Below are 23781 nucleotides of genomic sequence, written 5' to 3' on the forward strand. Positions count from 1 at the left end.
AAAGACGCGGTGATAGATGCGTTAAATGTGCAGCGCCCCATAAGCCACCACCAATACGATATTTGTTTTATGGTGAAGGGGAACACACTTGGAAAAGTGCAGAAAGTTTTGTGCGAAAACTTGAATATCACAAAGCCACCTGACCATAGGTGAAAGGCTCCCTACATCTCTAGTTTGCAAAAACTTGTTAAAAGTTGCTCTTGCAATAAAGTGTGATCACGAGTTCCGTCATCAATGAGGCATAAAACTTTGAGGAAAACAAGCGATCTTCATCGCCAGTCAATCTTCTCCATGTTAACTTTCTCATTTTTCTTCGAAATTTTTTCCTTACATAAATAAACGTTACCGCTGGATTCGGTAGCCTCTTCAAAAGTATTTTATCGAAAGGTTTCAGATGTTACATATTACCTCACCTGTCTTTCTGTCTCTTCTACAGTATTACCGTGTTAAAAGTCGCGAAAATTGACCTATCGTATGACACTTTTCATTATCTTTGATCTGGTGAGTAGTTGTGATCAATCATGACGAAATTAGATGCTGGTCACTCACAAATGGTGCTTAAAAGATTCAAAGGCTTGATTGAGGTCTGAGGGATATTTTATTTCAAAAATTTTGAATCAAAATTCTAAGGAAGAGATCAAAAAGAAACATTAAAAGGCATGTTCGAAAAGAAGCAAAGAATGCACGATAATTTTACAGATAAAAGCGATAAGCCGGGGTATAAATTATGGAAAATTGAGAAACTTACGTAATTTTGTTGGATTTATGGAATTTTTCCTTCCTCTAGGTACAAATTTATAGCATGCGAGTATTTACACTCGTCACCATACGTACACTTGCCAAGTCGAAATTTCTTACAAGGAAATTGTTTGTAAAATTCTTTGTCTTCTGGAGTTCTTCGTCCTTGTAGACGCTGTCTCTTATCCTCGATTGTCTCCGTTCCTTTTTTCCTCTTTGCCCTACGTTTCAACATGACAAAACTTATATTAATATAAAATATCACAAAAGCCAAGTATTTTCCAATTTGGATGGCACCTATAGGATAATTTCTTCATCTTTTCATACAACAACAGATGTCCTTGTATTGTAAAAGGTTGCTGACCAAAATGAAATTGGCTTGGGACAAAACTAAGGACGAAAAGTGTAAGTAGCGTTAGGTAGAGCTAGGCTCTCGGCAATGAAGATGATCGCAAAACAGCTTGGCTCTGGCCGAGACAAAACTCGGGAAAGTCCACTAGCTTCGTTTTCGATAACTCACACCATCAAACCTCTCATGTCACACCCCATGATTGGTCACTTTTCAAAGTTAACATCTGCGCGTTTCATTCGCATCAATGACTTGGCTTCGAGAGGAAATTTCAACCATGGCTCTACACATTATGAGGGTGGAATGAGATACTTCTAACAATTTCGCTCACCTACTAATGAAATGGCATCGAATCTGACCAAAGAAAAGGATAAGGCAGCTACAGAGAATTAAAGGATTTTACGAAGAACCAAGAAAAATTTAGGCAAACTTGCTAAAAGCCACCTTTGCACAGTTAACTAAACCCAATCGCGGAAGAATTGTGCAACACCTTTTACGAGGGACTAAGGATTCCCGAGGAAATCACCAATAAAGCTTAACTGTGGTACATACCTTGGCTTTGGTCCCCAGTTGGCCTCAGGATTTGCTTGATATCTCAGAAGCTTTTTTTTTCTTGATAAAGGGTTTACTTCAGGTATTTCTTTGAACGACACTTGAACGATCGGTTCTTTGCTGAGAATGGCTGCACCTGGAGAACTTTCTTTCCTTCGTTTTACAGGGTGAAGTTTTTCCCAACACCTCATGACATCCCACACAACTATTGGTAGAAAAGGTTGTATATTGTATAAAATGTCGTTCTATAATAAAAAAAATTGTTAAGCATCGGTTGTGCGCTTAGAACAAAGAGCAAAGATCAAGGTCAGATCTACTATCAGCAACTTCATGTCTGAACAAAAAATTGTGATGGTATTGTATTAAGTTACACATGACGATAGCCTCCAAGGCTCCCCATGGGCAACTTATTAGATACAGCTCAAGAGAAATCAAGCACCTTCGGGATTCAGTAAAAATGAAAAATAAGGATTAACAAATGGTAAACACCACAGCGTACACTATTGAGTTATGGATGCACGCGGGAGGTTGCTAAGCACGAAAGAAGCGTAAGAGTCGCTCGAGGCGATAGCCGAGAGCGACTCTAGCTTCTTGAGTGCTTAGCAAACCTCCCAAGTGCATCCATAACTCAATAGTGTACGCTGTGGTGTTTACCATTTGTTTTATAACAGAACATTAACACATTGTAGCTAGAGTTCCCTTTTATTTAACAAATCTTACGTGACCAGAAAAAAACAAGCGCGCGCGGAAAAATAGTCTTTGCATTTGCTCACGTCAGCAGCGTACACCCATGGGTAAATGGGGGACGCTAAATTGACCAATCAGAGCGCGCGCTTTACTTTGGTTATGTTATAAAAAAGGTTCAGTTCTGTACTATATTAATCACTGGCAACCAAGAGAGCATCAGCTCACATTCTCTTGTTAGCGCTGAATATGGAAAAGATTTGTAATGTTGGCAAAATTAACGAGAGGTTACAAGTTAAAATAAAATACACCCACCTTCCAACGGTAACCCACTCAAACGGTGTGAGAATTTGCACATTGGAGCTTAAAGGAAATGTTTAGGATTATCGATGCCTTTTGCAACGTTCATTATCATCAAATCAAAGATGAGTGGAACAGCGTAACAGTTTCAGCACGCACACCAAAGGTCAACCACGCATCTATCAAACCTCGATTTCTGGATTTTTTTTTTTTTTTTTCAGCTCAAGCTTTGAACTTTTTTTGACAGATTTCAAATGTAATGATACGAGAAGAGAGCTGAGGATCTTGTAATGTCTGGTGCACGCAGTTTAGAGCCCATACGATTGCAATTTGTATGGAAAATCTTGACTGCTTCCAAACAGACCGAAAACGAAGCTTTGCACTCTTGATTATTTACTATGTACACAGATGATTGTTCCATCCCGAAGTCTATAAATCGCTACCATTCGCTTTCTTGAGCCACAGAAACGACAATTACAACATACTAGGTGAAACTACTTACTTTGATGTTTAATCAATTACGCTAATGTGGAGCATCTCGACATTTCCCTTTCCACTAAGTTAAATTGTACAAATAGCCTCATAGTTTAGGTTTGCCCGTGTACATACCACTGTGAGGAGCATCCGTTTTGAGCGCTTCTTTGCATGCATGAGAGCTGGAGGCCCTGTAGCCTGCTTCTAGTAGAGCAGATCTGATCTGCACAAGAGAAGGTGTGTTACAATGAAGAACTCCACAGAGATGGTCCACACTGTAGTATAGAGGACAGTCAGGTAATTCTTCTTGGATAACATTCAACAGTCCTGAACAAGAACATAAATTAAATTCCTACATGTCTATACGTAACTGTCACTGCAGTAAATGGTTTGAACTCAAGGGTATAAGTTGAACATCTCGTCTGCCCGTCCAAGTAAAGGTAGTCCTACGCGGGTCTCATTTCTGAGCGGAAGTTATCATTAGAATTTACTATCTCTGATGATGACTTCCGCATCATAGGAGAACACGAGAAACTATGATGGTAAAGTGCAGAGTTTGGTTCTACACAAAGTTACACCAATTACTTCAAACCACAAGGAACTGTACAATTGACAACACCAAACTCCGACAACTGCACGGGCTACACCTAACTACACCAAATTACTCACACTTCACCAAACCACACTAAACTACACCATACTTATCCAAACTACACCAAGTGACTCTAATGCAGGAAAGACATTCCCGAAAAGGCTTCTGAATTAAAAAAGAAGCTGACGACTTGGCGACAGGCAAGATGAAAACGGTTGTCGTTATTTATCGGACACTGGTTTAGAAATACCATCATTTGTTTCATGACGTGGGATGGTGTTCTCAACGTTTCGATAGCATATTTCTAGTCTTTTTCAGGCGACGACATTGACAGGATACGCGTCCCTCTTAGCAGCATTATGCCCTGTTGTGATTAGCAGGTATATAGTCGCTTTCATTAGTGCAGTTTTGGAGATTTGTTTCCCCAGCGGTCTGTTGTCGCACGGCTCAGCCTCTCACGATGTTGCATTAATTGATTGTCAGTGCCCACACTTCTGAGATTTAAAGCCTACTGACCCAATTTTGCATTGATGAGACTGGAAGACCTCCTACACAGGGACAGAATCAAGGTGCATAGGAGAGGCAACCGACTGTAAAGACCCAGACCTCCGCCATTTCATTACACCCCCTAAACACAGGTCATCACCCGTTCTGTCAAGAAGTAAACCTCACTTATCGTGATCTCAGTCATAACAAATACAAGATGAAGGAAGCAATCGAATTAGACCACCCCAATACAATAAACAAGAACAGTGCAACAGGATTCCCACAAGGGGATCAAGAAAGACATTAACTGGAGAGCCGTGCGACTGCGGATGACTTACCGAATGTATCTTCACAAATTCACCACAAACAGCTGTTGAATAACAGCTACTGAAAGTGGAACTTAAATGTTTCATACGGGGACGCGTATCCCGTCAACCTCACCAATCGAAGAAGACTAACAGCTCGATATAAAAACGTCGCGATCCACATTGGAAGTGACTAAATCGTGAGACAAACAATATCACCATGCTCTGAAGAGCAATCAGTAACCAATCAGATAGATGAACAAAGTCAAGAAGTACGAGAAATCACTACCCATTAGCAGCGTCAAGGAACGGAAACATCTTGGTTCCTTACCAATTATTCTTTCTGAAGTCTTAAACAGACCAGGTTCTTCCTTCACAGTCTTCAGCAACCTTTCCACAAATTCAGCATCGTGAATTGGTTCTTTCCAAATGGGTCCTCCCATGTGGAATTGCCTACCGCACTGGTCACATAAAGATCCAACTGGAGGACCCATGGCTGGGGGGTACTTCTTGCTAAGACCTTCTTCAATACAGCGGCCCACTAGCAAAGAAGACAAAAGTAGCGTTCCTTTACAAAACTCACTTAGAGGTCCACCTAAAATTTTAATAAAGTTAAACAAACCAATATTTCACAGGTTTATTCCACAGAAGAGAAAAAAATCTATTCATAATACTGAGTCCCCTTCAGGGACAAATGGTAGTGTTGTAAACAGATGTGCTGAGTAAGGATTTCAATGGGAAAATTAGCACTAGGCGATAAGGATTAAGCAACAGGATATTATCTGCCATGTCTGAATAAAAGAATAGCTTAGGAGTTACAATACCGGAATGTGAAATGCTCACGAAGAATTTACCGCAAGGTAAATTGCATTGTTCAATAGGTTCGTTGACTCAAAAGGAATAATTATATTTGTGCCTGATTTATCAAAAGATTCTTTAATGCAACACCGAGTTAGTTTATTTTTCGTTTAACAAAGTTTGGTCTTATATATATATATATAAACTATATGACCAAGCCCGAGAAGAATGCCAGCGCTAATGCCTCGTGAACACTGGCAGATTAACCTGCGCAGCTTTCAAGTTGTCACCTTTCTCTCCGCGCAAATAATTTGACAACTTATGATTGCAGACATTTTTCTACTAATGGATAGATGACACACCGCCAAATACATCTATAAAGTGCGCTAACTACAAAGTGAATTCAAATTTGAGTCATTAATAACGAAATTCTCGGTTAGATCTTCAACTGGTGCGTGTTTACATTTTCCACGAGATCACTGGCTGACTATCGACCGGGTCTCGACCAAGTATCGGCCAACGAGGGTCCCCAATAGGTTTTTCAGGATCCGGGATTGAGCTTATTGAAAGTCGGGATCAGGGAATTTAGAGTAAGAAGGGAGCGAGATGCGTGATTGCTATTATGAACGGGACACGGGATTCGGCCGTTTAAAAGGGCGGGATTCAGAAATTAATAATCACTCTAACGAAACGAGAACCGGGAAGTCCGTTCACGAGAGTTTTGCACGATGTTATATTACGCAAGAAACTTTGTAGCCAAAGAAGGCTTAAAGACGACAACCCATTGAGCGGCGTACTATTTTACAAATACAAAGTTTTGGCATTCTGTAGCCTAAAGTGCCTTGATCCTATCAGACATACCGGTATCCAACCATTACCACCTGTATCAATGGCACTACAGAGCATACATTTGGTGCAACAGTGCGTCAGCACTATGTTAAACAGAAAACAACGATGGCACAAGCTGGAACTCTCCCGTCGTATCTCGATCAGAGAGAAATTCAGCCAAGTGAACCGGTCAGCCTCAACGCTCTGACTTCGAAGAGCCTCAAGAAAACCGCGGGCTACACGACGAAAAGGAAGAAGGAAAATACGATTTTCCGAGCAGCGATGAAGAATCGGATGCGACATTTCTGGATGACGAGACCGCATGTCATGATGGTGACATTCCATCTTTGAAAAGAGAGGCTGATTTTCTCCTCGGAAGAGTTTACCGTTTCGGAAGAAATGTTTACTTCAAAGGTAAAATTGTGTTCAGTTAATTTTCCTTTATTATCCTTGTTATGAAACTCTGAGATTACTGTCACCTTTTGTTGTTTTACGCACTTGATGACATTGTTATTCATTTCTTAGATACTGACCTGTCTTCCTCATGATCGAAGTTAAACGTAAGGATCTTTACCGTGACTAACGTGTTATTCGCGCAAAACTTTAAGCTTCTAAAGTGACATCATCTTTTTGGTGAAAAGAGGTTAACTTACGATCAATGCTGGTTGAGAAAATTATCACCTTCCGACGGGCCCTTTTAAGTTGAGGTAACGGACTAAGAAAAAATATATAATCGGGATCGACTGTCGACCGAGAGGCTAACTACAGTAAACATGATCCACCCTTTTGATTATACACCTAAGTGCTCTGAATCGCCCTAGTGATTGGAAGCAGTACGTGTAACAGTTCAGAGTTAAACACTTTTAAACCTACAAATAATGGTCTGTTAAGTAATAGTATTAATCATACCTAATAGCAGCAAACTGTGTTTTGCTGCAAGTCATATTGGTCACGCCCACCTACCTCAATACTGAATGTCCTGTAAATAATAACACACGGTCATCAACGACGCACTGTGTCGAAAGAAATACTCATCCTGGGGCTATGAAAAATCACTCACCCCCTAGCCAGATACCCACAACTGGCCCACTCTAACAAGAAATGATGTACCACAATTCTGTGCATTCTATAAACAGCCATAGGTGCAAAAACATACCTTGAACCATTAACAAACAAGAACGTTGCAAAGACAGGATAGCAAAACTCTATGAGATTAGTAAGCTAGAAATGTTAGACCTACATCTCCATGGAATATTTCAATCTTCAAACATAGGATGTCAAAGATAACTGTTGAAACAAATCATGTCACCGCTTCAACTTTTTAAATGATTTTTGCATAAATGATCTCATATTTTAAACATAATATGGCAGTGGAAGTAATGAGAGTTTTCTCCGCGACTCTTTTATTGATATTTTAGACTTTTCATGGTTTTATTATTGTAACTTACTCTAAGATTATGATCATTCTAAATTTTGCATAAAGGTAACATTAATTCAGGATTCTCTTTATAAGGCGGTAAACAGTAAAATTTATCGCTTGCAAACGCTCAAAAGTCCTCAAAATACGCATTAAGAATGCGCTTGATCGCGGAATATTTTTCTGCTCGTCCTCACAAATCTCCGCCGGGGAAAAGGTCAGGATATGAGTTCAAATACTTTCGATCAAACCTTTCCTGTCACGATATGTTGAATGGCTTTAATCTTTGAGCTTTCAATAAGGCAAATGCTTCAGGAATATATTCATAGTCAATTTGGAATTTTTGCGAAAAATCATCATCGGTAGACAATAGGGAAATAGGGACCTTAAGCAACCACGACGCCGACGGCAACGAGGACGTGGAAAAACAAGAGATTTAATTGGCTGAATAATAGCTCAGCACGTGCATTTTGAAACTTTGTACATTTCTTAGCCGTCCTATGCAAAACAACAACGTGAAATCGCCAAAATTTGCGTCGTCTGCGAACCGAAACCGCGACGGCAAATTATTTTAATTTCCATTTGGAACTCAACGCTACTTTTATACGTCATGCTGAAGTTGAGCTGTGGCGCCGTATGAGACAGTAAGCTCATGCAGCCATTTTTGAAATTCTAACTAAGAGTAGAAATTCATTTTTTAATCGAAGTCTTCCTTGGCGTTGCCGTCCTGACTGCTTAAGGTTCCTAATAGGGACCTTAAGCAACCACGACGGCGACGGCAACGAGGACGTGGAAAAACAAGAGATCTAATTGGCAGAACAATAGCTCAGCACGTGCATTTTGAAACTTTGTACATTTCTTAGCCGTTCTATTCAAAACAACAACGTGAAATCGCCAAAATTTGCGTCGTCTGCGAACCGAAACCGCGACGGCAAATTATTTTAATTTCCATTTGGAACTCAACGCTGCTTTTATGCGTCATGCTGAAGTTGAGCTGTGGCGTCGTATGAGACATAAAGCTCATGCAGCCATTTTTAAAATTCTAACTAAGAGTAGAAATTCATTTTTTAATCGAAGTCTTCCTTGGCGTTGCCGTCCCGACTGCTTAAGGTCCCTATTAAAGAAACGACGACGGCGACACCGTAGACAACGTCGGTTAAAAAATGAACTTATATTTTACCTACGAATCTCGCGATACTCAAAAGTCATTCAGTTTTTTTCTCGCTGTCAAAACTATCACAAAACTGAATATGGAACATACCATTAAATTATAAATAGAATTTAAAAACATTAGCCGTCGTCGTTTACGTTCTCCCGACAAAGCAAAGTTTGGTCTTTCACGTTGTTGTTTTGCAGAGGACGCAAAGAAATTTACAAAGACTTATAACGCACGTGCACAGTCATTGTTCTGTTCATTAACTCTTTTGTTTTGTGACGTTCGCGTTGCCGTTGCCCTCGTGGTTTTCTTTAACTCCCTAATGTTTTCAATCGACCCCATGAAATGTTGTTTATATTCGAGAAGATGAGTTTCTTTTCTCTGAACAGTTCTTTGTGTGCCCTTGCAATTGAGGTGGTGGAGAGTGCTCTGCTGTAAATACGTTTGGAATGAGAAGTGTAAATGTGGCATTACGAAGCTGGGCACATGCGTACAATGAAATTAGCGCCACTCTTCAGTTCGCAGTTCTTGAGTAAAGCCAAATAATTATACATTATGTAATCATATTTTGAGGAAATTAAAAAGCGAAAGAAAAAAAGAAACCGATACAAATAAAGCTTTCTACTTTGTTTTACAACGCGGAGAAATTTACTTTTGGGTAGAAAGCAAATTAAATTAAAGATTGTTTTGGCTTTGATCGTGCTCTCAAGTGGTTGTCTAGCACGTGTTCGATTTCTTTCTAGCTTGCAAAGAAAGATCTTTATACCCCCAGGTGTTTGTTAGAAAGCCCATCCGTATGAAAATATAAAACGTTATAATCAAACACCAGGAAATTTTCGTTGCAGGTTATACTTTGATTAGAATTGTATACCCCTGACACAAAAAGCAATTTGAAAACATCGTGAACATTTTTATCCCACTTCACATGCACGGAAACCACGCCCTCCGTGATCATTTATGATACCTTCTGTTGCAAGGTAAGCTATTCTAGAAATTTAATATGTCCAAAATTATGAACTTGCCTTAGAAAACTAATTTACCTGTTTTTAATGTGTCAAATCACGACTATCATGGAAAGAAATGATGTCCTCTTTGACTACTGAAGCATGGAAGTTTCAGAATGCATGGAAGCTCCAGAATGCAGGAAAATGTATTTCTGTGACTTTCAAATATCAAAGATCTTCTGAGGGAGCATGCCCCCAGACCCCCCTAGGGGGCAACGCCCTTTGGCCCTGCATTAAGTTTGCCTGGGTACCCTATGAAACCCCTGCAGTGCACTGCTATTGATCTACGTGCACTGAAGTTAGCTCAACCGACGTGGTGCAAAAGTTCAAATTGTCGCTTATCCTTTACAGAATGTCCAACAGTAACCAAATGCTTTACCGGTTTCAAAAGGTCCCTTACCTGTTGTGCTGAAAACTAGGGAGAACTCTGAATAAAATAAGACGTTTCCATATTTACATGCATTTCTCATTTTCATCATATCAAGGAATCTAGCCTATCAGTGTTATCACAACTGTCATTATCTTGAACCCTATGAATGTATTTGCAATTTATTACAATATTATTGTATTTTACTTGTTCATAAGTTGAACTTTATGATACATTTGACCACTTCAACTAGTATGACCACAAGAGCTAGTTTTTCTGCAAACAACTTGAAACAACAGATTAGGAAATAAACACACCCAAAAATTGGAAGTCTCCTTTCCTTCTCTCATTGTATTTTGTGTTTTTCCACAGGAAAACAGGTTAAAAGGGTAGAAGACGAGTAGGCACGCTAGACTAGTCTTAAATTTTCCAATAAACATATCTAAATAAGCAAAACAAAGACTGTCGCATAAACCTTTTGTTGCCTTTGTTTCAACCAGCGGGCTACATGGCACACACAGCCTGTGAGATAGCATGTGTGCAGATAGGCATGCAAGAGTGCAACAAAGTATGTGTACCGTCGGGCACACATGCAATAAGACATGGCTTCCAAAACATCCCACTGAATTTCAACTTGCATTTACTTTCTTGTAAAATAAAATCTTCTTTGGCATAAGGTTTAGGGTATACTGGAATACTGGAAACACTCATTTAGAAAACATGAACACAACATGTCATTTGATGCAATGAACCTCAAATAAAAACAACTTATAACAGTTACTTGTAAAGACAAAATTTTAAGATTCCACTTATAAGTTGACATAAAAAGAGAACAAACTACGATCAGGGGCTGTCCACTTTGTAAAGAAATGAAAGATGTGCAATAAAGTAAGGAAACACTACAAATGGCAATTTTACTCAAACCAATCAGCACATTGTATCACATCACAATATTCCTTTTGACTGCTTGGCACAAAATAGTGAAAAAAAAAAAGTATGCCTTAGTGCAAAAATAATTAACTTGTATACAACAGTCAGTTTTTGCAACACTCACTTGGCTGAAAATGAAAACTTCCACATCCAATGCACATGAAGACCAGACAGTTTTTACTTGCTGATCTTTTCACTTCTGAGGCACTTGTAAAAACTTGCACAAAAACACGCACATAGAAATCCACACTTATGCTCAAAAGAGGTTTGATGTATCTTTTGTACCTATTAGCATGAGTTTCCATCGAGAAGAGCAAAACTCTCAAAGCCTGTGAAAAAAAGGATATTTGAGAAATCAAGTAACAATTCATTACTCCTACCTTGTCATGGGGAGACAAAAGAAAAGTCATGAATGTAGTACTGGTATTGACAGACACTTCACATTTATAATTGGGTTACATTAGGATGAGATCAGATCTAATTAAAGGACAGAAAGATAGCTGAAACATATCTATAGTGTAAGTGATAACTAAGGCACTAAATAGTTCCTTGGCTGAAAATTTAAATAACCTCATTTTGTTCAAACCTGAAAATACAAAAGTAGGTAAAGGGCTCCTTTGAATTACTATAGCTCCTCTGGCAACTAGATTGATCAAAACCAAGTATTCATGCCGACATACCCTATTTGAGTCTTAAAGCCAACAATGTCAAAGCAAACTGATCAATCAGTTTACAAGAAACAGACTTGCATGACTGTATAAAATTCAACTGTTGGACAACTCCTCATTTAAGCCTGATGAAGACTACCCCTTGGGTTGCCAAAAACATCAATTGGGAGCTTAAGCAACCACGACGACGAACGGAGGACGACAACCGGAAGTAGCAAGAACGTCACTGCGCAAGCGCAAACCAAGAATTCCATCGTCGTCTTGACGTCAACGACTTGAGAACGACCTGTTTCACGTCGTCGTGAACTTCCGAACTTCAAAGCAGTTTTTCTCATCAAAAGGTGCGGGTTTATTGTCAGTTTCTTGACAGTCTATAGCCGGTTGGAGTTTGTATTCACTTCTTCGGTTGATTCAAACCTCCCTATTCAGTTTTCTAAATAATAAAATTCGAAAACTCACTAACTCATATTCCTTCCTCCGCACAACAGATGTCAAGTCAAGCGGTGTAAGCGACCACGTAAGATTTAAGTTTATTTGAGTATATTTTATGAAAGAGTGCTGTTTATCATTTTTATTGAATGAAAAGTTTTAAATGGCAGTGCAATACACCTCTGCGTTCGGTCAAAAGCTGTGTATGGAACTGCTGGATTATTGCTACTAAAAAATTTTGTGTGTTGCTGTTCTTCAATCGAGACACTTTAAAACAACAAAGAATTCTTCAGATCGGTGTGTTAACATTAACATGAGCTTGAATACCAGTCAGGTTTTCTGAATCTATTTTCAAAATGTTTGATATAAAAATTATTCCGACAAAATCACACAGGAAAAAATAGTATTCTTGTGTGAAGCGCGACGACTGCTATCTGTGCCGATCGCTAGCTAGCATTGATTAAATTGACAGACTTCCGTCGTTTGCTCGCCAAAGGAAGGAGCATCAGAGGTAGAACATATCAGGCTAAAGCATGTTGAAAATCAGGCAAACCTTGTGCAAAATAGGTTTGTTTACATCAGCAACACTTAGAACTGAATTTAAATCTCATATAACTTGCGTAAAATTTAATATTTTAAACTTTTGCCATGTGTAAATTATTGTAAATAAAGCTAAAGCTTTATAATTCCTTGGACTGTTGATATTCAAGAATTGAATAACCTACTCTCGAACTTTCGATTTAATATAGGTGGAAATTTGATCCATGACTGAGAAGAAGAAGGTTTTGAACGTCTCTGAACGATGTCATTTCTTAAACTGATGAAGCGAGAATAAACAAGATTTTAGACGTCGTCGTCCTTGAGCAACTTCACTGCTTAACTTTCATTTTCCCGCTAAAAACGACGTCCTTGTTCCAGACCCTCCGCGATTACTTGACGTCGTCGTCATCCCTTTCGTCGTGGTTGCTTAAGCTCCCTAATAACAACTACTTAACAACAGTCCTTCTCTGGACTACTGTTGGTGTATGATCAGACAAAAGTAAAAAATAAGTTACATTATACTTAGTGTTACAGATCCAAGCTTAACTTTTAATAAGATGTCTTTAATGACCAGAAACCATACAATGGTTTCCATGATTTTTTTATTTCACTATTGAAGACAAAATAATACAAAAGAGTAACGTTCAACAACAAATGGAGAAGGGCACTCTGCAATATTACATAATAATGATTAGTACATTGCTTATATGTTTGTAGTAAACAGCTAGCTATGATCTCTTGTGTGGTTCTCACAACATTTTCATGGCCTGTAATATTTCCACAACTGAGAAGAAACAGGCAATAACAATTCAAAAGAACATCTAGGAGCATTCATAGAACTGTATCTAATCATTATATTACTTCAACATTGGTGCATAAATTCAGAAAGCACATTTAAAAACAAGCTTATAATGTGTCAGCTTATTACCTCAAAGCTGAAGACAAGTAGCTTGAAGTACTAAGTGTAATTCCATAAGAATTAATGTCTAATGTATATACTTATAAACTGTTGGTGTATATACTACACACTCTTGCATTTCCATTCTGTTTCCTCCTGGATGCAAGCTACACATGCCAGAGTTTTAATGGGTGGGTTGAGGTGTGACACATTGTTTAACTGATGTTTTCATTCATTCAAGAAAAAGAGCATTAACTTTCAAAAGAATGATTCCAACAAAAATATCATTTAATAGATAAAAAAATTGCCATCCAATTTATCTGAAATAAACTCAGACAGGTATTTTGTGGTCTATTGTCCCTATTGTATGAAACATTGACAGCAAAAATAAACTGTATATGTTACTATTGGCGGTTGACATTTCTAGTAGTCAACTTGTTGACTTAACTTGACATGTGGGTCACCCAGTAGCAAATAAAACTTACCTGTCTTTTTCTACAAGTATGTCTTCTTTCAACAAATTATTAAATAACCCATAGCAGTAACTAGATTAGTCAAATTACCTTTGACTACAATGTAGATGCAGTGTCAAATTACACTGTCTTGTACTTACCATCTCATGGCAAAACTTGGCTTTTAAAGACATACTGCCATATTTTCCAAAACAAGCCTCGCTATGGTTTCCACATAGCACTCCCATGTCTGTACATGTTACCAAGAGAATGCCACCATCAGCTACAGCTTGAACTGCACTATCAAGAAAGATTGATGCTGATCCATATGGATCTAAATCAATTGCATCAAAGCGACTTGAAGGAGGATGACGATGTTTATACATCAGTAACCTGCAAAATTGATGAGTAAAAGTTTATTTCACCAGCTAAGAATGAAGGTAAAGAATTTCAAAGCCTTTGCTTTTCACAGTCACATATTATTCAATTAAATAAAGGCTCCCAGTGGGTAACATACTTGACAGACTTCAAGAGCAATGAGATATCTTTGACCTAGAACATGTGTTCTATTAATCTTAAAGTGCTACTGAGACAAAAACTGATACATGTACTTCTTCAAAACAAATTTTTTTTTGCCGACAATTAAAGTTTCCATAAGGTTGTAGTAGTAGCAAGTATGATAAATATTGTAAGAAATAGACAACTTTTTTAGAGACCTATTTCGGCATGCTTATGCCATCTTCAATCAATGAGTAACTGAACGCGAGTAATTATATAGCATACAAGTAGATAAATAAAATATTTACAGTATGATGTAATACAAAAGCAGGTACTAATTACAACGTGACACCAAACATCAAAGGTGTGAACTAAAATGCTAGAAAAGTGTTATAATGCTGTAATAAATAAGACCAAACCTGAACTTAACAAACAATTACAGCATTATAACACTTTTCTAGCATTTTAGTTCACACCTTTGATCGATGTTTGGTGTCATGTTTATTGGTACCTGCTTTTGTATTACATCATACTGTAAATATTTTATTCATCTACTTGTATGCTTTATAATTACGTTCAGTTACTCATTGATTGAAGATGGCATAAGCATGCCGAAACATGTCTCTCAAAAAAGTTGTCTATTTCTTACAATTAAAGTTTCGATCCTAAACGAAAAGAAAGAATACAATTCAGACCTATCATGGCAAGAAAAGTCTGAAAACATTTTGATTAAAACTTGCTCAATTTCATCTGCCATTGCTCAAACTACAACTACTGAGCCAACGATAATTTTCAGCATCTTTTCCCATTGTGACATCATATTATTCCTTTCATCGAAGCTCTGCCGAAGAAAATGGTGGATTGAGTGGCGATCTTGCTCGAAAATTGTCGCTGTTCTTTGTTTTAAACGACAGTAATGGTTCTGTTTCTTCCGACAAGGGGTCCATGAATGACTGTTGTAGTGTTGAGGAGAAATATTGGATATATTGCGTTCTGTATGATGAATAAGTAGAGCCACGTGCAACCAAGGCTGCTGCTTTTGAGGAAAACATTTAAACGTGGCTAGTGAAGAAATGAGGGAGCTAGAGCTTCAAAAGCGGCTTACTGGTAAAGCAGAAGTTCATAATATAAAGTTTAGCACACGTATTCTTAGTTGAGCTTTTGTGGCAAGATGAAAATATCTCTTGAAAGGCTATGTTTATTGTGTTTTGTCATGCAATGCCTTTAGGCCATTATGCAAAGCTTTTTCTAGCGAAACTGTGGTCTACCATGGTTTCGAAGAAGATCAATAGCCTGTTTATTTTTATGAACTGCGTATTACTTATTACACATTTCTTTGGACTCATGTTTGCGCAGCTTTTCATCTTTGGAAAAAAATCAGAATGCTGATAAACTTCTACAAAGTACTACCTTTGTTATTCTTAGGGAACAAAAATATTTTGTGTACACTGTTACTGTGAACTCCAGAAATACATGTACTTATGTAATGTCATTGCAACTCAAGACAACTAGACAGCAGCAGTAGGGAGTTTGCTTACTCCTGAATTTTGTGTTCAACAGTACACAACTGTCCTTTGAGAATCAAATCAAAGTGTTTGTGGTTTTCTTAGTTTCAAAGTAACAAGTAATTAAGTAGTGTGGTCAAATAGTTTGCATGGTTGCATGGCTGTATTTGCTGCAGATATGTAGTTCACCACTCACTCTATCCCTAGATTGGCTAGGTGGTCTGCCTTCTACAAATTATGTGCTTCCCAAAAATTATTAGATCAGAAGAAATAAATCTGAACCAAGATTAAATTAATTTTATTATAAGGTCATAAAGTTTCTAAACATTTGAGTGATTGATTTGTTCATTTATTTGAACACTAATACACAACACTTGTTTATCTATTTCACTGTGGGGTTACCAGTAATGGATGTAGTTATAACAAAAACTTCAGAAAGAATACTGTCAAGGTCTCCACTATAAACAAATCACAGTTTTCTTTTGCTTCTTGTTTCACAACTGAGTCCTTCAAATCCAGGCTGACAAGCACCAATGTAAATCTTCACTTGGTCAGTACAAGTACCAGCATTTACACAGGGGTTATTGGGACTCTCACTGATATTGTTTATGCTTTTGTATGACTTGCTCTTTTGACACCTTGTCAAGCATCAAGTGTAAAGCTATTAAGTACAAAACATAGAACTAGCCCATATTCAGCACAACAATTGAGAATAAGTAATTGACTACCAAATTGTCCCTAGACCTAAGAATTAGAAAACAGAATATGGTACACAGTAATCACAAGTAAATACAGATGTACACGTTCCAGCTTTTCCTCTTTGAAATTATCAGTGTGACCATGCCATGCATATCATGGAGGAGCTATTTATTTAGGGGTGGCGAATGAGAAAATAATGCGAGACTTTGTGAGACGGCGAGACTAGCGTTTTTCTTAGTGAGCCTGAGACATTTTGACTTTTTAGATTGCAAGACCAAAACTTCAAAGGGTTTGAAGTGCAAGCGCGAGATGTTCAGACTCAAATTGTGAGCCCCAGGTTTGGTTGAGAGCTGTGAGAATGAGCTTGTACAAAAGTCTCACAAAGGATCCTTTTGTTGTAAACCCTTGTATGAAACATCAGATCTGAAAATCTGTCAACAGTCAATAAATTCTATTTTTTTTCCTGGCCATGACCTAATTTCCGGTCAGGAGGTTGTGCTTGGTCGTTTCCCTTTGATTTGTTTGACTGATGCGCTGTTACTTACAACTCAAGTTGTCTGGAAGTTGTCAGAAAGAACGCGCGGCCGTGTTTGAACTCAGTTGAGGTGGAATCGTTCAAAATAATGGAGGAAACCGAAATGAGCACAAGGTCTTCTTCTCATCGGAAGCGAAAACATGAAACACATAAGTACTCTATAAATGTTGGTATTTATGAATGTGGGGACAATTCGCTGTTAGTCTACCAGTAAAACTTCAATCCCAGCCGCGCGAAAACAACCACGCCATACTTGGCCAGTCAAGTCCCGTGGTCCTATTACTGTAAGCTACTATAGCTAGCTATGAAAGATCTAGGCCGCAAGTTGCGCTGATGGTGATTTTACTTAGGATTGTTTGCCCAAGATGGCAAAAGTTGACAAAATAGGTTGAAATATTAAAACTACCATACACTCGATCGCTTTCCGGCGATCGTGTCGAAAGCGGGGAAATCAAAACCACCCGCTACGTACACAGGAAATGAGAGTTAATATTCAAAAGATTAATTTTTCTGGAAAACAAAGTTAATTCAAACTGAAGTATTTGATTAAGGGTCTATTAAGCATAGTATTTTCTTATTTGTTTGCTTATTTCAATTTAATTTCATGTTTTTATCAGAAGATAGAGGGAAAATTACAGCCAAAGGGAAGATAAAGAAAATATCAAAGAAAAAAGAGAAGTCCAAAAGCAAAGAAAAAATCCAAAAAAAGGCAAAAAGTAATAAAAACGGTACGTGTGTATTAAATTGTACTGGGAAATTGTATTTTAAGATGCCTTTAATCAAGCAATTTTTGATACAAATTTGATGCAATCATTGTAGCGGTCAAGTGGCAACTTGGAAGGTATATTTCGAAGGTACATGACAAAAATTGCATTGTAATGTACAAAAAAAACTGCATCAAAAATCGCCTTTGTAAGTGTTTGGTTTGTTGGTTAGTATATAGTGCTTCTGTCAGGCTGACCCCTACAGCTCAAAGAAGTTCGAGGAGAAAACTGCCTAAAATATTACCCAACACTTTGCACGTTGGTTGCTAGGATGTAGTTCCGTGATTTAATATTTTAATCTATCACTGTTTTACAGGTACTGTTTATTATTTGATTAGTCCGAGTCATTTAGACTTCATTTTTAAGCCCACACACGAAAACTTCCACTTGGACCATTGAATTTTGTTCACAAGCGCAGTACCATCCTTCTATGCATACTACGTTGTTGTAGATCAATCACTTACATGAGACTAACCACTCTCAAACTGCAATCCATCCAGAATTCTCTGTAAGTTAATCACAGGTTAATTTTCAATTACAGGTGTAAAAAAGCTCACCGAAACGCTGAGGTCCATGTTAGCTCTAGTTCTTCCGAAGAGGAATTGCCAGGTACGTTGATAACCGAGTAAATTATGCTCTAACCGAGTAACAGTTAGCTAACAGTTGACACGTGAATCCATTTCCTATCTTCGAGCCAGTACTTGTTCTTGTGCAGTAGTGCTGTGCGCATGTGTGATTGAGGTACTTTAAATGAAGTACTTATAGTTATAGTTAGAGGCAGCTTATCAGGATATGAAAAAATGTAAGTGAACATAGTTAGTGTAGTGTTTACTTCCATCCTCTAACCCCTCAGAGAAAAAAAACGTATTCATGGGGCAATTCTACGAAAAGAAACACTTGAATGAATTTACAGAAGAATATATAAGTCTATAAGTGTATTTGAAGCTATCTGTTGCACTCATAAATTATACTAAACTAAAGCATTGTTTAAATGTGCAATATTGTTTGTTCAATAGGTGTTGAAGAGAAGTTTCCTGGTTGCATCCTGCAAAATGAGAGGTGAATAATCTGCGTCAAGTGCAAAACAGTGGTAAACCTAAATTGTATCTACTACAATGATTACTTTCAGAAAAGCAAGTTAAGTCAACGTCAATTCCATTGATTCAGTTGACTTTCCGTTGCTGCAAAAAGATCCACATACTAGCCCATATATTAGAAATTTCGTTATTTCCATAAGACGCAAGAAACCCAGAGTTCCTCATTTATCTTAGCTTTGAGACAGCCATGCTAATTTCTTTAAAATTTAGGGTCACACTAGTTATTGATGCACACTTATTGATCCACCAGTCTGTCTGTTTTATATTTATTTACTTATTTCATATTTATTTTTCAGAACACATCTTAAATGGTCCATGCAGCCAACTACAGGAAAGGCAGATCAAGAAAAACCAGGGCATACAAACATTATCTGCGAAGGGCAGAGGGCTTTGACCTCCTGGCTTACTAAAAAGTAAATAATATACAGTATATTTGTACTTTCCACAAATGAACAAAAACAGTGGTGTGTTAATTTCATTTCTTAGTTTCACATAGAATTTCATCTGATTGTGATATGTAGTTGCTCCATTTCCATTTCATAATAATTATGTCAAATTAATATTTTGAAATAATTATTTTAGAAATTTAGTGTACTGTAATTTACAAAGAAAGAATGATAAATAAATCCTCATATGCTGTTTCTCATTCAATGATTTAGTTCTGATGAGTCAGATGATGATAAGACAACCATGTCGGAATAGGAAACCACCTCAGATGCCAGCAGCAGTTATGAGGTGGAACTTGACCCAACCGCAGCCCTTCTTGATCGGGAAGTGCATTCAGGCTGCCTACCACAATCTCACATATTTTACAGGCTGGTTTCAAATGCACTCAAGTTTGCCAATGAGATTGTGAGACCCCACTAATCAATTTAAGCATGACCCAGTAGTCTGAAGCTTCTGCGAAACATTACAGTGTAGTGGTCACTGGAGAACTTTCAATCTGTTGACTGGAAAACGAATGCTTCACAAAGGGAGGGGTTCAGCCCATGACTTCTGCTGGGAAGATAATAACATTCCTTTACCCTTACCATTGAGTAGGAACAGAGGGTATGTTTATGAAAGTGGGTTAGTCTGAGCAAATGAGCTCCTCGCGAGCCAACGCCAATGGCCATCCACAGCAGCAGAACTTGTCCCCCAATCATTGAGGTATCCTTGCCACTGGAACCAGGACATGTGATGTCAAGCACCGTGGGAACTTTGCCGTGCAACTTTGTACTCACGTTAGAAATTCATGCACAGCTTCCACTTGGCCAAAAGTCCTACGGTGACTGGTAAGCGGCGACAGGGGCAGGATTGTGAAGTCTGGAAGCCTTCAGTTGTGAACCAGCACATAGGTGGTGGGGGTCAAGTTACAGTCGCTCTGCTCTTGGAGTTGGGAACAGAAGAGTAGTTCGGTAGTCGCCCCCATTTCTGAGCAGTCCTCTTTAGGAGCCACTCTGCTCATCCTGCATGGGGAAAGGATTAGGAAAGGTATCCTAAACATAGTCTGTTTCCTTATATTTCCTGGCTGGGTTACCGCACCCAGCGGGTTCACCTTTGTTGCGGTCAAAAACAAAGAAAGCAACAACTCCTTTTTGGTACATGGAATGTACGTACTTTGATGGACACCAAAAATAGTGAGAGACCAGAAAGGCAAACTGCCTTCGTTGCTCGTGAGCTTCGCCAGTATAATACCATCGCGCCAGTATAATACAGACCCGTCGCGCCAGTATAATACAGACCCGTCGCGCTGGTGAAGGACAACTGACTGAGAAAGGAGCAGGATATACCTTCTTCTGGAAGGGGAAGGAGGAGAATAAACAGAGAATACATGGCGTGGGCTTTGCCGTAAAAAATGAGCTGATTAGGAACCTGGAGGAACTCCCGGTTGGTGTAAGTGAATGCCTGACGACACTCCGTTTGAAGCTAAAATCCAATCAACAAGCGACAGTAATCTCCGCATATGCACCAACTCTACAGGCTGAACCTGAAGATAAAGAGATATTCTACTCCACTCTTGACTCTGTGTTAACACAAATTCCATCCAATCACAAGATCATTCTCCTTGGTGACTTCAATGCTCGGGTTGGCAGAGATCGCTCTGTATGGAAAAATGTCATTGGGAAGGAAGGGGTAGGCAATGCTAACTCCAATGGGATCCAACTCCTGACCAAATATGCGGAGCACCAGCTGGTGATAACAAACACCCTCTTCCGCCAAAAGAACAGGAATAAGACTTCATGGAGACATCCTAGATCACGCCACTGGCATATGATTGACTATGTCATTGTACGTTGCTGTGACAGAAAAGACGTTCTGATCACCAAGACAATGACATCATCTGACGAGTGCTGGACCGATCACAGGCAAGTACGATCCTCTATGTCCTTTGTCATTCGCAAGCAGAGAATGACGCCGAAACGGCTGAGGCCCAAGTATAACCTAGGGAAACTTGATCACCCTGAGGAACAAGCTGAGTTCCATTCCAAATTGACTGCAGCGCTGCTACACGTTGATGACATCAATGTTGATTGTCTCTGGGAAGGCTTAAAGACTGCTATTAAAACAGCTTGTGACGAAACACTGGGCAGCCAGAAGTGGTGCTATCAGGACTGGTTTGATGACAATGACGCAGAGATAGAGCAGATAATTGCTGAGAAACGTAAAAGATTCTCTGTTTGGCAGAATGAAATCAGTAATGCTATAAAGAAACAGCAATACCACGAAATGAGATCCAAAGTCCAATGCCGGGTCTGTGAGATGGAAAGTAATTGGTGGATTCAAAAAGCACAGGAGATTCAAGCTCTATCCGACAGCAATAACAGCAAAGCCTTCTTTGCAGCCACCAAAAAGATCTATGGGCCAACATCCCAGGGTGTTAGGCCAGTTGCAGGCAAGGATGGAACCCTTCACAAGGACTTGGCTGGCATTCGTGACAGATGGAAAGAACATTTCTGTGAGTTACTGAATCAGACTCCCTCGGTGAACATTGACACAATTGCTAATTTGCCTCAACTCTCCGTAAAAAGCCATCTTGACGAGACACCGACTCTAGAGGATATTGCCACAGCTATAGGTGCTATGAAGAAAGGCAAAGCTGCTGGCCCTGATGGTATCCCTGTAGAAGCATACAAGGCTGCTGGTCCAGCTCTCGTTTAGAAACTGCATGTACTCTTCACGCGAATCTGGGATGAAGAAATAATTCCCAGCGATCTTCAAGATGCTCTGATTGTCACCATTTTCAAGAAAGGCGACAAGGCAAACTGTGAAAACTACCGAGGTATATCCCTGCTTTCCATTGCTGGGAAGATGTTTGCTCTCATCCTTGCATGCCACCTCTTCCTCATTGCCAAGGAGGTCCTTCCAGAGTCTCAATGTGGTTTCAGACCAGCACGTGGGACTGTGGACATGATTTTCTCGGCACGACAGATTCAGGAAAAGTGCAGGGAACACGATAAAGACCTTTACATGCCTTTCATTGATCTGACTAAGGCGTTTCACTCCGTACATCGGCCAACACTGTGGAAAGTGCTCTCTAAAATTGGATGCCCAGAGAAATACATCAGAACGATCTGTCTGCTGCATGACAACATGTCTGTATCAGTACCTATTGATGGTGAGTCTACCGAAAGTTTTGTACTGAAGACTGGTGTCAAGCAGGGCTGTGTCATAGCCCCAACACTCTTCTCGATTTTCATCTCCGCCGTGCTACACCTGGTGTCAGAGAAATTACCTTGTGGTATAGATATGCAGTTTAGGATGGATGGCAAGCTCTTCAACTTACGGCGACTGAAGGCTAAGACATTAACCACTCACATGGCTATACTCAAGCTCCAATATGCTGACGACAACGCCCTAGTGACCCACACAGAGGAAGACCTTCAAGTGGCTGTGGATGCCTTCAGTTATGCCTATGATGCACTTGGCCTCACACTTAACGCTCGGAAGACACAAGTTCTTTTCCAACCATCACCTGATCACACACTTGAGCGAAAACAACCAGAGATCACAGTTGGAGACACACGCCTTAGCTCTGTTGATCATTTCTCGTATCTTGGTAGTTGCCTGTCATGCAAGGCAGATTTGGATGTTGAAACCCAAGTTTGTCTAAAATCAGCTAGTGCTGCCTTCGGTAGCCTCAGAGACAGGGTGTTTGATAATAGAAACCTCTACACCAACACCAAAATAAAGGTTTACAAAGCTGTAATATTGCCAACCCTGCTGTATGGCTCAGAAGCTTGGACAACCTATAGCCGTCATCTCAAAAGTCTTGAGAGGTATCATCAGCGTTGCCTTCGCCATATCCTCAACATCAAGTGGCAAGACAGACGAACAAACAGCAGTGTTTTGGAAGAGGCTACTGTCACAAGTATTGAGTCCTATATTATCAAGAACTAACTTCGCTGGGCTGGTCACCTTGTCCGTATGCCTTCATCCAGACTCCCAAAGAAGATTCTGTATGGTGAACTGTCCAATGGAAGACGTAGCCAGGGGAGGCAACGAAAACGCTTTAAGGATAGCCTTAAACACAACCTGAAGCAGTGCGGTATCAACCCCGAGAACTGGGAGCAATTGGCCAATGACCGGCCTAGCTGGAGAATGGCTACCCACACTGGTGTGGTGCATAGTGAGCAACGGAGGAGGGAGCACTGTGAGAGTCTCCGCTTGGCGAGAAAAGAGAGACAACAAAATGCCAGCGTAGTTCCAACCTCCACTGATTTCAGATGTCCAGTC

The 23781-nt window shown here is 39.3% G+C and overlaps 1 protein-coding gene and 1 long non-coding RNA gene across 2 annotated transcripts in view; one reads left to right on the forward strand and one right to left on the reverse strand.

Annotated features, from left to right (window-relative positions):
- Nucleotides 1-579: 579 nt before the first annotated feature.
- Nucleotides 580-23781, reverse strand: part of LOC111332361 (tRNA (guanine(26)-N(2))-dimethyltransferase) — a 31931-nt gene continuing 8729 nt past the window's right edge. The window contains exons 3-8 of the mRNA XM_088752982.1: nucleotides 14129-14360; nucleotides 11105-11309; nucleotides 4812-5021; nucleotides 3233-3424; nucleotides 1640-1844; nucleotides 580-959 (exon numbers count right to left, since the gene is read on the reverse strand). Coding sequence (XP_088609108.1) covers nucleotides 764-959; nucleotides 1640-1844; nucleotides 3233-3424; nucleotides 4812-5021; nucleotides 11105-11309; nucleotides 14129-14360 — 1240 coding nt within the window. The 3' untranslated portion in view covers nucleotides 580-763. The remainder of the gene's footprint in view (nucleotides 960-1639; nucleotides 1845-3232; nucleotides 3425-4811; nucleotides 5022-11104; nucleotides 11310-14128; nucleotides 14361-23781) is intronic.
- Nucleotides 11483-14016, forward strand: LOC148742195 (uncharacterized). The gene is made up of 3 exons (XR_015998624.1): nucleotides 11483-11989; nucleotides 12137-12165; nucleotides 12827-14016. It is a non-coding gene; the product is annotated as an uncharacterized LOC148742195 (long non-coding RNA).

Source organism: Stylophora pistillata, chromosome 1 (genome assembly GCF_964205215.1).
Source record: "Stylophora pistillata chromosome 1, jaStyPist1.2, whole genome shotgun sequence".
NCBI classification, from domain to species: Eukaryota; Metazoa; Cnidaria; class Anthozoa; order Scleractinia; family Pocilloporidae; genus Stylophora; species Stylophora pistillata.